The 14,653-nt window shown below is 27.7% G+C and overlaps 1 protein-coding gene across 1 annotated transcript in view; it reads left to right on the forward strand.

Moving 5' to 3' along the window:
- The first annotated feature begins 1,253 nt into the window (after positions 1 to 1,253).
- Positions 1,254 to 14,653, forward strand: part of LOC100210629 (phosphatidylcholine transfer protein) — a 36,197-nt gene continuing 22,797 nt past the window's right edge. The window contains exons 1-3 of the mRNA XM_065809085.1: positions 1,254 to 1,413; positions 1,633 to 1,747; positions 2,985 to 3,064. Coding sequence (XP_065665157.1) covers positions 1,297 to 1,413; positions 1,633 to 1,747; positions 2,985 to 3,064 — 312 coding nt within the window. The 5' untranslated portion in view covers positions 1,254 to 1,296. The remainder of the gene's footprint in view (positions 1,414 to 1,632; positions 1,748 to 2,984; positions 3,065 to 14,653) is intronic.

Here is a 14,653-nt window from a genome sequence, read left to right on the forward strand (position 1 = left end):
TTTAGTCACTACATTTTACAGCAACCTAAATTGCCAACCTATATTAACTAAAACCAAACTTCTACTCAGTTTATCCACCAGTGAAAGAATACAAAAAATATTTTCCAACATAAATCCTGTAATAGCTTACAAACAACCACCAAATTTACTGAGACAACTTACTTCCGCTAAATTTAATTCCACAACATCTAATAACAAAAAGATAGGAATTTTTAAATGTAATGATAATCGTTGCAAAATTTGTTTATTTTACCTACAAGAGGTAAATAATTTCGTAACATCCAACGGTACTATTTGGAACATTAAAAGTCACATTACTTGTAACAGCAAGAATGTCATTTATTATCTAAAATGTTTGTCTTGTAATGGTCAATCAACGTATACTGGAAAAACAAACAATTTGAGAAATCGCACTAATGGTCATATTTCAAGTTGCAGAACTGGCCATTCAACAGACAGGTTTGACAATCATGTATATGATTGCCAACGTATAAATAAAAAAATAATGGAACCATTTTTCCAGCTTTTTGTATTTCTGGAACTTAAAAGTGATAAAAATTTATTATCTTATGAAAGTCATTTGCATAAACAAAAGCATGATACTTTTAACTAACACTTCATGTTTTAGAAAATATTAGACAATGGTAACTAATAGCAACAATACATTAATTGATTAAAAAATACTTTTGTAACAAAAAATAAATAAATTTGTACATAACAGCACTTAAACTAACACTACTGATGAAACATTGAAAGGCCTCTAGTGTTAAATATATATTTTGTACTAATTTCTTACAAACCTTTAAAGAAATATATAAAAAATTTTTTTTTTGAAGTTGAGATTTTGTTTGACATACATTTTTCATGTATATATATATATATATATAATTGTATATGTGTATGTCTGTTTGAATGTGTATATAGATATATTAAAATATATCATTGTTATTATTATCGTTATTATTATTATTACTTTTATTTTTATTAATATCAATATATTAATTAATACCTTTATTTTTATTGTTATTTTTATTATTATTAATACCTTTATTTTTATTGTTATTTTTATTATTATTAATACCTTTATTTTTATTGTTATTAATACCATTTTTATTATTATAGTTATTATTATTATTATTGTTAACATTATGATTTTTAGAGTTGTTATAATTTATTATTAATATCATTATTTTTAGGTGTTACGCATCATTAGTAATTATACTATTTGTAAACATCCTTGAATTGTAAGATAATGTAATTTAGAATATATTGATTTTTAGGTTTTGAAAATTAAAAATGTTTGCAGATAATGCTTTCGAAGATGCATTAAATGAATTAGACAACCCAATACTTGAAAACTATGAACTTTATGTTCAATTTTCAGATGTAAAAATATATCGAAAAATTGAAGAGGTTTACTTCTTTAATTTATATTATAAGGTGTAATAATACAAGTTCTTCCAAATTTATTTTTTAAATTTAAGATTTTGCATAAACCATTTTATTTGTTTTAAAAAACTTTTGTAGTTTTTTTTTTGAATATTTTTTTTAAAAAGTTTTGTTTTTGATTTTTTTTCTTTTGAATTTTATATTCCAGCAGCTAAAAATGCTTTTAGTTTATTGGAATTTTAGACTTCTGGATTGTATGAATACAAGGTGATAGGGATTATAAATTGCGACACAGAAACTTGTCAAAAAGTTTACATGGATCTAGAATATCGTAAGCATTGGGATACTTATGTCAAAGGTTGTTATACTTTTTTATAGGTTTTACTCTATTACTAAAACAATAATAAGTATTATTGTTAAATATAAAATTTATAGTTAAACAAAAAGCTACAGTTTAAGACCGGATCAGACTGGCCAGAGAGGTTGGGAGGGGTGGGGGATTTATCTCTGGCCTCTGCTATAGTTAAAGGTTCTGGGCCTCACCATAAATCAAGATGCACAAATAAAACACACAGAAATACAAATTAATCACAACTAATTATTGTTAGTATGCATAATGAAATGTTTAATAAAATATACAAAGGCATTGTAAAGCAGCCTTATATTATTATTTATTAGTGGTAGAGTAAACTTACTTGAATAGGAAACTAAAAAATTAGTTTATTACAAAAAAGCATTAAATTTTGTTTTTTATCAAGTCATATGTATATATTTTATATAAACCCAGGGCCCTTGAGAGGATAAGAATGTGCTGGTGCAAAATTATTTTTGGGCCTCCCTCCTTACGATGGTTATTTTATTAAGAGATTCAGAATGTAATAATAGTTATACTAATAAGCACTGGCTTATAAGAAGCCAGTGCTTCCCAACCAGAGAGGCTCAGAAATATTTAATGAGGCTGAAGATTTTATTTTTTTTAATATTATTTTATCTTAGTAATCAGTTTTTTGTTTTATAAAAAATATATTGTGAAATACAATTGAAGTTTAGCTTTAATTACAGTAAAATGGGTTAATCTAGAAAATTTCTCATTTTCCAATATAAAAATTTTCTCAGAAATTTTTTTTATATAATTCAAAAAAATTTATATTGTAATAAAATATAACATTATATTATAAAACTAAAATTAAAATCTTTGATTTTTCATTTTGTGTTAATGGTTATGTTCTGTAAACAATAAAATACAAATTGTATTCGGTTACCTTAACCATAAACCCATTTTAGCATGTCAATAATGTGCAACAAATAAAGTGGTTTGACGCTGCAAATTTAGAATTACTATATTTTTAAAATCTTACATATGGATTTATTTTTTTAAACATGTTAAATAAATTGATGGATCCTATATCCTTAAAACAAAAAACTATGTGGTAAAGGGTTTATCTTATTTTTGCTAAGTTTTTCGCTACCATAATGGCCCTATCTATGTCTCCCCCAAGCCTCTCAGTGCCAGTTCGACCCTGGTTTAAGATAATGTTTCGTAGAATACTATTAATATGACTTTCATGCTTTTGTATGTTATTGTGTATGTTTAGAACTTCAAGAAATATGTTGTAATGACTTTTCAGTTATATACTGGAATGTCAACTTTCCTTTTCCACTTGCTAATAGAGATGTATCCTTTTCAATAATCAGTAGAAAATATTTTGAACTTCAAAATTCTTAAACACACAGATATATATATATATATATATATATATATATATATATATATATATATATATATATATATATATATATATATATATATATATATATATATATATATATATATATATATATATATAGAATATAATATTAGAATAATAATATAATAATTACAATTAAATTTGAATTGTAACTCAAAGTTTGAAAAAAAAATTAGATACAAAAATACAATACAGTGTTAGCTTAGATGACAATAAAGTTATAGATACCAAATTTGTTTTCATGGCAACATTTTGATATTAATTCATATTGTTTATTCAATAGTTTCAAAGATGATATAATGATATGGTATTTTTTGATTAAAAAAAGGTTACACAACTTTCCTCCAGATTTAAATGGTTCCGCCCTATCAATAATCTTCCACATTAGAATAGGATTTAAAAATCCCTTTTTTTCACTTCCTAGATATATTTAGAATGTTCTGTGGTATTAGCTTTACTTTTGTATTGAAAGGAGTTTTTATGTTTGTAACTGCAATCTTTAAAGGTGTGCTCCAATAAACCAATATAATTGAAACCACTATCTTGGTGTTATGTTTTTATATTGCAGACATAAATTATATTTTTACTAAGACACATATCTTGCAAAGGACATCATGAAGGTTGCTGGCAGTTACATGTTGGAACAATTATGTTGCAAACGTTAGATATTTATTTATTGTGTGAATTAATAATAATGGTGATGATAGGAAGACAGCTCTAAATGAATATTAAATTATTCTTATTAAAAATTTTGCAAAACTTATGCGTTTTTGGAAAATGTTTTTTAATTAGATTAAGAAAATTTTTTATGTGATTTATGTGATTAAATATTTGAGTTAGTTGGCCTCTTTATTTTTCAAACAAAAGTCAAGACTATATATATATATATATATATATATATATATATATATATATATATATATATATATATATATATATATATATATATATATATATATATATATATATATATATATATATATATATATATATATATATATATATATATATATATATATATATATTTCCTTGCTCTATAACTCTTTTATTTTAACTCCTGACTTTAATAGTGGTTGCTAGCAGCCTTGTTAGAAGTGAATCAGAATAAAAATAGATAAATATATATATATATATATATATATATACATATATATATATATACATATATATATATATATATATATATATATATATATATATATATATATATATATATATATATGTATATATATTATATATATTTGTATATATATATATGTATATATATTATATATATTTGTATATATATATATGTATATATATTATATATATTTGTATATATATATATGTATATATATGTATATATATATATATATATATATATATATATATATATATATATATATGTAAATTATGTTAGTGTATTTTATATATATATATATATATATATATATATATATATGTATATATATATATATATATTTATCTATTTTTGTTCTGATTCACTTCTAACAAGGCTGCTAGCAACCACTATTAAAGTCAGGAGTTAAAATAAAAGAGTTATAGAGCAAGGAAACGGTTGACAGAGGACTTAAACAGTTGAAGGTTGTATGAGTCAAGAAAACATGAAGATGGGAGATAGTTCCAAAGAGTTGAAGTGTGGGGAAAAAGAGAGAAAATGGCAAGCATGATAAAGAGAAGTAACCTTAGCAGATGTTAATTTAGCAATCGATTGTATATATGGTTTCCATGAAAGGTCAGTAGTAAATGATAATCCAAAGAGATGTAAAGAAGAGGAGTCATGGAGAGGGTTGCCGTTTATTAATATAGGAATGTCGACTGTACTGCGATAGTTGTTTGTTATATACACATATATATATATACATATGCATATATTTTAAATTTTACATATTGTAAAATTGAAATAAGTTGTCAACAAGCCTGATGATGCAGGTTAGACATAACATATTATGAGAACCTTAATTAGGTATTTCTGCACTCTTAGTTCTTTTTTTTTTTTTAATGTTTTTTTTAATTTGTATCCTCAACACTCACGAAATTTATATCTAAACATTGGTTAAAAAAAAATCTTTATCTTTTTTAATTTTAGTTAAATTCATATCATCATTATGTGCAATATCAAACAAGATTACAAAGCACAATGATTTCATCTTTCTTAATTTGTTGAGTATATCTTCTTTAAGTCTTATTATTTTATCTTATGACTGTTCCTGTATTTATTAGTTGTCAATCTTGTAATCATTTCTTCTCAGCAACGGAAATTATTGCTTTGGTCCAAACGTCACAAATTTTCTGAAATATGTATTTCACAGTGTCTTTTTGTTGAGTATTTCTTTTCTTATGGTAAAATAAATACATATTCCGTATTTCCATGCCTGTCGGCAGAATTTGTTTTGTTGTTATGTTTTTCACCAATGAGATACATGCAAGAATAATGCTCTTGTTTTAGTCATATTAATGACTAGGCCTAATATTAATGTTTCTTTTCTGATTAAAATTTGTATAATTTTAAAATTAGGTCAGGTTTCCTTTAATTTTCCAAAAAAAATTACCTGTATGTTATGCTCTGCTGGGATTTTATAATCCAGGATGACCATTCGGAGTTTGTTGAAGAAAGCCACAGACATCATAATTTTAAACAAAAGCATGATCAGCTCTTGAGCATAGTTGATTGATTTCTAAAGTTTGTTAATCTGACAGTTAGTAAGTGACCAGGGTCCTGGCCCTGGCTAAAAACAAGACTTTTTTCAAACTCGGTGCAGGCAAAATTATAAGAATTAGCATAGCTTAATACTAGGGCTAGGAAAAAATGTATAATTTATATAAAAAATTAAAAACTTATATTTAATAAATTCATTCATACATTTACTATTTATTAAATACTGCCATATATACACATTAAGTTATGAATTACTAGAAAACAAATGATAGGGTTAAAAAACTTGGAAACTGTTAAATAAATACTTAAAAAGTTGTAGGTTGTATAAATAAGGTAAACATGAAGATGGCTGAGAGTTTTAAGGTTTTGTCGATTTGCAAGGAAAAAACTAGATAAATAAAATTTTTTATAGCATAAAGAAACAAATACAATAAAAGGATGCCTCTTTGCTGATATGATGAGCCAAACAAGAACAAGTTTTGGTTGATCAAACTTTAAATGAAAGCTTGTTTGAGCAGCAACCATGATAGTATTTGTAAGAAAAGAAAGAAATGCAACTTTACGGTAATGGTAGAGTGGCTCAAGATAAAGCAGGTTTAACTACATTTACAATGTGTTTTCAGACCTTGTCTGATAGTAAGAGGGTTGTTATTTATCAATATAGGAATGTCAACAATATTGTGATGGTTGTTTGCAGTAAATGGCTGAATTTTTTTGGAGTTGAATCCACAAGTTACAGCAAGCCCCAGGCTGTTGCAGAAAAGTGATAAGAGTAAAGATTGGTTTTAAGCAGCTAATCTTTACTTTGATTTGGATGCCTAACAATAGGTTAATTTGTTTAACTGGAGTGGCAGGAAGAATATGGCCATTAGATATAGAGTCAAATTAAAGGATAAGTACTTTGCAATTATCTCTGTCTTCTTTTGGGGAAAAGTAATTAGATCAGACCCATGAGTTAGAGATGGAATATTAGACTTACTTTAGTTAATGACACTGTTAAAGGTTTTTCTTAAGTCCCTTAACCTAAACCTGAGTCTCTCAACCTAAACCTAACATTAAGTCTCTTAACATAAACCTAAAATCTGAGATAATATACAAGATTTAGTAAAATGAGTATAATGAATCTTAGCATCAGACAGGAACTTTTTTACATTGATTTCTTGCAATAATAAAAAAGACATTTATTCTCACAATAGATATTTTTGTAAAAAAGATAAAAAAATTGATTATCGTTTAATATAGCAACTGTATAAGAAGATAAAAAGCATGAAGTAGAATGAGGATTGACTTAAAACTGAGGAAAAGGAATAAAAATTTACATACCTGCTTGGATCCAGTTAAGTAAGAGACCCATTTATTAGTAAACGACCGGGGTTAATATTTGACTGGGGCTGGGGCTGGGTTGGGTTTGATAAAATATAGCCGGAATGGGGGCTGGGGCCGGATTTGTGACCGGGCTGCATAAACATTTATACATCCTAAAGTATATTTTTTTTATTCAAAATTCATATTATATTTTGTATATATATATGTATATATAAACATCATTATGGTCAATATAATCATCATAATCATCATCATCATCATCATCATCATCATCATCATCATCATCATCATCATCATCATCATCATCATCATCATCATCATCATCATCATCATCATCGTCGTTGTCAACATTATCATCATCTTCTCTTTTGGCAAGTACTACACCATATAAATACTAAAGTTTATATAAATATGAAAGGATATTGTATGTCAGCATATAAATGAATAGCAAACATATATTTATTTATATGCTTGCTATTTATATATAAATAAATAGCAAGCATATAAATAAATAGCAAACATATATAAGGGTACCACAAGGTATTTTGTGGTACCCTTAAATCTTTGCTCCTGCATTGTTTCTTATCTACAATTACAATCTTCATGAAAATTTAACATCTAAAGTGGCTCTATTTGTTGACGACTCAACTTTATACTCTTCTCTTGACAAAAAATCTTCACTTTTAGATTGCTTAGAAAAAGCAGCTGATTTTTAAGTGGTGTAGTGCTCATGTCATAAGCAAGAGGTACTGAGTTCAATCCCCACCACGTCCCTGGTAGTACCGTGCTCAACTTGTTTCTGTGCAGCGGCCTTGGTTGTCAAGGTTTGTGTTTTGGAGTTAAATATTTGAGAGAAGGTTATAACAACAATCAAGTAGCCTCCTCGTCTGTAGTGGCGTTTTCAGACTTGAAGAGGTGAATTCACAAAAAAAAAAATAATAATAAACTAGACCTGCTTTATCTGCCAAGCTTGAGCCACTCTCCCATTATTGTAAGGTTGCATTTTTTTCTTTTTTCTATAAATACAATCAAGGTCAATGCTTAAACAAGCTATTATCTCTATTATGATAAACCAAAACTCATTCTTGCTTGTTTCTTATTCAAAAAGTTGCATCCTTTTACTGTATCTATCCTTTCATGCTATAAAAAATTTTATTAATCCAGCTTTTTTCGCTGCACATCAAAAAAACCTTATAACTATTAGCCATCTTCATGTTTTTTTTAATATACAACCTACAACTTTTCAAGTCTTTAGTTAACCTATTCTCTTTGTTAAAGTAATTCATAACTTAATATAGGTTGCTTGCAATCTTGTTGGAAGTAAATTAGAGTTTGAAAATATATAAATGTATGCCAGTATTTAATAAATAGTAAATGTTAGCATAAAATTATAATATAAAAAGTATTATAATTTTTTTTCTAGCCCCGGTTATCAACCCTTGCCAAATCTTATAGTTTAGCCGGGGCCAGGTTTGAAAAAAGTCTCACTTTCAGTCGGGACCGGGGACCTAGTCACTTACTACCATTTATGCATACATAGCATAAATATATATGAATATAAATATATGTTTGCTATTTATTTCGATACTGGGATACAATATCTATCTATCTATCTATATATATATATATATATATATATATATATATATATATATATATATATATATATATATATATATATATATATATATATATATATATATATAAATTATATAAAATATATATATATATTTATATATATATATATATATATATATATATATATATATATATAAATTATATAAAATATATATATACATATATATATATATATATATAATATATATATATATATATATATTTATATATATAAAAAATGTTAGTGTATTCCACAAACAGAGAGCTCAATGTTCTAAAAGAACAGAGCAATAATAAATTAGTAAAAACACTTATCTAATTTTTTGATTACTTCAACACTGCGTTTCACCATCAGTAGGTTCATCAGGAAGAATCATTCTTTCTGATGAACCTACTATTTATTTGATATTTATAATATTTTCCAAAAGAAAAGATGATGATCAGATGGATGTGTGGTATGACTCTAACAAGATAACAAAAAGAGCCATAATCTTAGACAGAGATTAGAAATAAACAATGTTTTTCAGAGAATATTAAAGTGCTTTGGGTATCAGCATGTAGATAGGTAGCAACTTCAGAAGAAAATGATAGATGTAGAAGAAAACTTGTAGAGAATGCATAACATATGGTATAAACAAGCTTTAGTTAAGGAAAGACGATGCTTGAGATTGTTTATATTAGAAAAACAGCTAAAGCTTGATGATAATGACGATGATGATTATGTTGATCATAATGATATTTATATATAAATATACATGAATATATATATAAAACATAACATGAATTTGAAACTAAAAGAAATAGTTTAGGATGTGATAATGTTTTTGCAGGCCTGGTCACAAACCTGGCCCTGGCTCCAGTTTTTTATCAGACCCAGTCCCGGTCAAATTTCAACCTAGCCATTTACTACTGACAGTTGATCAGTGCTGTTGGCATTGCATCATTTTTCACTTTAACTTTCTGCAACTTTGCCCCACTCCAAATCAGTTCAGTATCAAATTAGTTACTGTTCCTTGAAGTTGCAAGTACATTGTGAAACCATCCTTTAACCTCTATACACACAAATGCAGCATTATAAGTAAGTGTTATAATAATCATCAACTTCTTTATGACTTTGTTAACAAAGCCAAAAACTGAAAAATTTTGTATTTGAGAATACAATTGCAAATAGTGACAATATGCTAATTGAAAGTTCTCACGCACCAATGAGGTTCTTAGCATAATTAAAGACAATTTTTTCCAAACTGCTACTGAGTCAGGTTTTTCCGAACTGGTTAAAAATAAATCAGGTATTTATTGGTTCCTTCCATACATCTTCTCAGAGGTCCCTTCTTGCTGATCTATAAAAAGTCTTTCACTACTAATCTCATTCACCTCTGTTTCCTGCAATTTACAAGAACACTTAGTGATCCTATGCTCAAGCATATGATAAACCACAACTAATTGGTTGACAGCAACACTGATTTGCTATTGGAAGATTGTTCATCACAAATCTAATTAAGGTTTTTGTCATTATCTCTAACGCACTTGAACATTGTCTAGAGACTTCTTTGATTGGTTTGAAGTCCTCAATGGAATTCTACAAGATTCTGTACTAAACCTCTCCTCTTTTTATCTTCATCAATGACGAACCAGGTCTCACTTGTCATTTCTGAATGACTTCTGCCAAAGAGACAAAGGTAATAGCTATTATCAAAGACACTTCTTTCTACTAGCTGCTCCAAAAGGACTTTGACCACCAAGTTGAAGGGCTTACACCTATAACAAGAATTTTAATGTAGACAAGTGCAAAGCTATGTTTTTTGACAACAGAGTTAAGGAACAGCTTTCGTGGACAACGCGGATTAAATTTTGAGTGAAAAAAAGTTAGCCAGGAAAGTATTAACTATAATTTTTTAATACTGTTGTTCCCCTCTTTCCTCTCCTTCTTTTGCTCTATCCCAGTGTAGCTTACAATGATTGGTTTTTTTATGCTAGACACTTCTAGCACCATATTTGTGCTTGAATATTAAATCCAGGCCTTGCATCTTTACATTAGTATTTGTATTTATGTTTGTTTTTAATGGAGTTTATTAGGTTTATGTCCAGTTGTTTGTTAGGGAAATAAAATACTAGGAATGTGTTACTTGATTCATCTGCTCTATTTATTGGTACTTCGGTACCTTTTTAATTTTTTTTGTTGCAATTTTTTCACAGTTTATTTTTTATCACAAAGTTATTTAAGTTATTCATCAATTCATAATTGTGTTTATGCAGAAGAAAACAATAGACCATTTCGCTATTAATTTTGCGCGAAACCAGCGAAAAGCATTATGGGATAACCGAGGCGCAAACAAATCAAAACAATATTTTAAAGGAAGTAAACAATTATCTATACATGGGTGGGGGTGATCACTGCGTTGTTCAAAACTGTAGCAATGATAGAAGGTATCCGGAAAAGTACATTATTAAAGACCATATTAAACTTTTTAATGGTAGTTTGCAACTTAAATTTTGGAGATGCAAAGACGTTAAAATGTTACCTAAATGGAACTCGAAAATTGGACTTTTCAGGAGTAACTTTAGAATTTCTCTTCGTTCTCCAGTCTGCTCAAATCATTTTAAAATGGGACGACCTACTGATGTTTATCCTTACCCTACTGAGTATTTAAATGGTTACGATATTAAGTTAAAAAAAAGAAAATCTCCATTAAAATGGATATCCATAATTAAGAAAAAAAAGTATGTTGCTGATTACCAGAGTAGTCATGATCAAAACGAAGATAATCATGATCAAATAGAATTTACTGAGCCTATTAATATTCATTATGATCATGATTATGCTTTACATGTTGGAAAAGATTTTCTTGTATCTGAAATAAATGACGTGGAAGACTTACAAATATTTATTAACACTCCTAAAAGATTACTTAAAAGACCTTTGTTATTAAAACATCGAAAACGTTTGTTGAGTAAGTTTTCATTGAAGTCACAAGCAGCGTTTAGTTGGGACAGAGTATGCCATTCCGATAGGTTAATAAAGTTTTATACTGGGTGCACAAAAAAAGTATTCATGTTTTTAATTATAAAGGGGAAAAATACTATGACAAACTATGCTACTACAAGGGGAAACTTTCACAAACTTTCAAATTAAAACAAAAAAAACTAGAAAAGCCTGGAAGAAAAAGCACTATAACAATCCAGGATGAAATTCTGCTAATGTGCATAAAACTGCGATTAGATTTGGCTATTCAAGATCTAGCATTTAGATTTTGGATTTCCCAGTCTCATTGTTCAAGTATCTTAACAACCTGGATTACTTATTTTGGAAATGAGTTAAAGCCTCTTCTTTTATGGCCCACACGAGAAGCAAATTTATTGTATAAAGCAAGACATTTTTCTGGAAAGTTACACAATGTAGAAGGTATAATAGACTGCACTGAGCAAAAAATTCAGAGACCATCAAATGCAAAAGCACAGTATCAAACATTTAGTACTTATAAAAGTAGTAACACATTGAAAAAGTTAGTTGTTACAACAAAAACTGGTTCTTTCAGTTTTATCTCTAAAGCTTACGGTGGCCAAGCTTCAAATAGACACATTACAGAGGACTGCAATGTTATTAACATGTTTTCTGAAGGTTCTATGTGCTTGGCGGACAGAGGTTTTAATATCCAAGATTTGCTTTTGGAAAAAAAAGTGGTATTAGTTTGTCCACCTTTTAAAAAAAAAGGACAACATTTTACACAAGCAAAAATTCTATCAGCCAAAGAAATTGCTCAATCACATGTCCATGTAGAACGCTCAATTCATCGACTTAAAGAGTTTAGGATTTGTAAGAACAAGTTATCATTAACAATGCTAGACCTCATTGATCACATTTATGTTATTTGTGGGGCTTTAAGTAATTTACAACCACCAATTGTAAAAGAATTTATTTGACATAAATTAAGTCTTGATAAATAATATATAAATAAAAAAAAAGATATTTTAATTTTTTATACTCTTTTTTTTTTTTAAAAAAAAAGTTACATTATAAACCATGCAAAAATATTAAGAATAATGTTTTCAAAATGTGTTCAGATCGTTATCACATGTTTTCTGTTGCTTAAGATTTATCATGTCATTATTGAATGTTTCACTAAGTTGTTTACTTTCTAAATCATTAACACACTTCTTTATGAGATCATATAAAATTAATTTAACCATTTCCTCTTTTTCGAGTTTCTTTATAAATAATTCAGGCAAAATAAATTCTGTAAAAAATATTTGAAACTTTTGTACATTTTTAATATAGCTAGGATCAGAATAAATTCTTTCATGGTTTTGATCACTGGCTAAACATACATAGAAATCAGCATGTGGATAGCCACTAATAAATAACTGATGTTGTATTTGCGTACTGTATCTATGACTAGTTTTTAGTGTGTATGTGTTTGCACAAGATTTGTTTTCTAGGAAACTTTGCGCACTTAGAGCATATTTAGAGATTTTTTTGCCTAAATGTCCATGGGCATTTAATTTCAAGCAAACCAAACCCACAGCATGTACAACTTGTAATACCATCTGGGCTTGCTACAAGATAAGGTGTTTCAATTGATATTATTAGGCCGGTTTGATAACATTCAAAGTTTTTATGATTTTTTTTTAATTTCCTTAATATATCTTTTAGTACATAAAGAAAATGCTGCTTTTTTGTTTTTCACTATCAAGTCAACGTCAAATTTTTTCAAAACATCATGAGCGATCGATGACGATATTCTTCCAACTCTATATTTTTTCCAAAGTAAACTTTTTGATCACATTTAAATGCTAAACATTCATTTCCATAACAACATTCTATTTGAGCTACTAATTGGTCTATGGTGGGTGGTAGTGTTTCGTTTTTAGTTTGCAGAAGGTAGTTTTTTTTAAAAATATTCTGACTGTATATTTGGCTTTAGGCAAATTACAGCACTTTTTCCATCGGTGGCTTCTGCAACTGCTTCCCAATCTTCCAATGTAAAATCTGACTGCCTTAAATGATAAGGACGAGGATCGTATAAAGATCGACTGAGTTTAAGACATTTATTTTCAATACTAGGTTTGACTTTTTTAATAGAAATATTTTGTAATATATCTGGCTCATGTAATTTTCTTTTTTGAGTTCTAGTCCCCCACTTTTGTTTTACTGACGTACAAGTTACATTTTCTCCTAATCGCACATGCTCTTCAACAAACAATAACAAAGCAAATATATGTTTGCAGCTTTCTCCATAATCGACTATGCATTTGCATTCTGCAGATAATATACTTCCATTTTTATTTAAACATACCCATGATTCATATTTTTCATCGTTTATTCTTGTTTGAGGTACTATAGTTCCTTTTAAATAACAAAATTTTACAGCATCTGATAAATTATTAAAAGATACTGAAGTTACGTGATCTGAAGAATAAAGAGAATGTCCTTCTTTCAAAGCTTTAGAGCTATGAGTATCAAAAGCATAAGTTTCAATGTCCGAATAAGTTGTAGTTGGTAATAACTTTATTACTATTTCTTTATTTATTACCCAACTTCCAATTTCATTAGGATGGGGAAGCTGGACACCTGATTTTAATTTCAATTTTTGAAAAGATCTAGATTTGATTTCTTCAGTCTCTTCTTGCATGGTTTTTTGAACTGGTAATTTAAGTTTACTGGCATAATACACATTTTTTAGCAACTTTGCTCTTGCAGGATTTTGACCAAGAGGAATACTCCTTGCTTGAAGAAATTCTTTTAATTTTTCTACTTTCCAAGTTTTTATTTCATCCATAAAGGCCTTATTTTTTTCGTCATCAGAGGAAGAATCAGACATAATTTTAAGTGACTTTCTTGTTAATAATGTTTGTTGTTATTGTTTGCGCCTTGATTATCCCATAATGCTTTACGCAGAAGTTCGCGCAAAATTAA

This window comes from Hydra vulgaris, chromosome 11 (genome assembly GCF_038396675.1).
Source record: "Hydra vulgaris chromosome 11, alternate assembly HydraT2T_AEP".
In the NCBI taxonomy this organism is placed as follows: Eukaryota; Metazoa; Cnidaria; class Hydrozoa; order Anthoathecata; family Hydridae; genus Hydra; species Hydra vulgaris.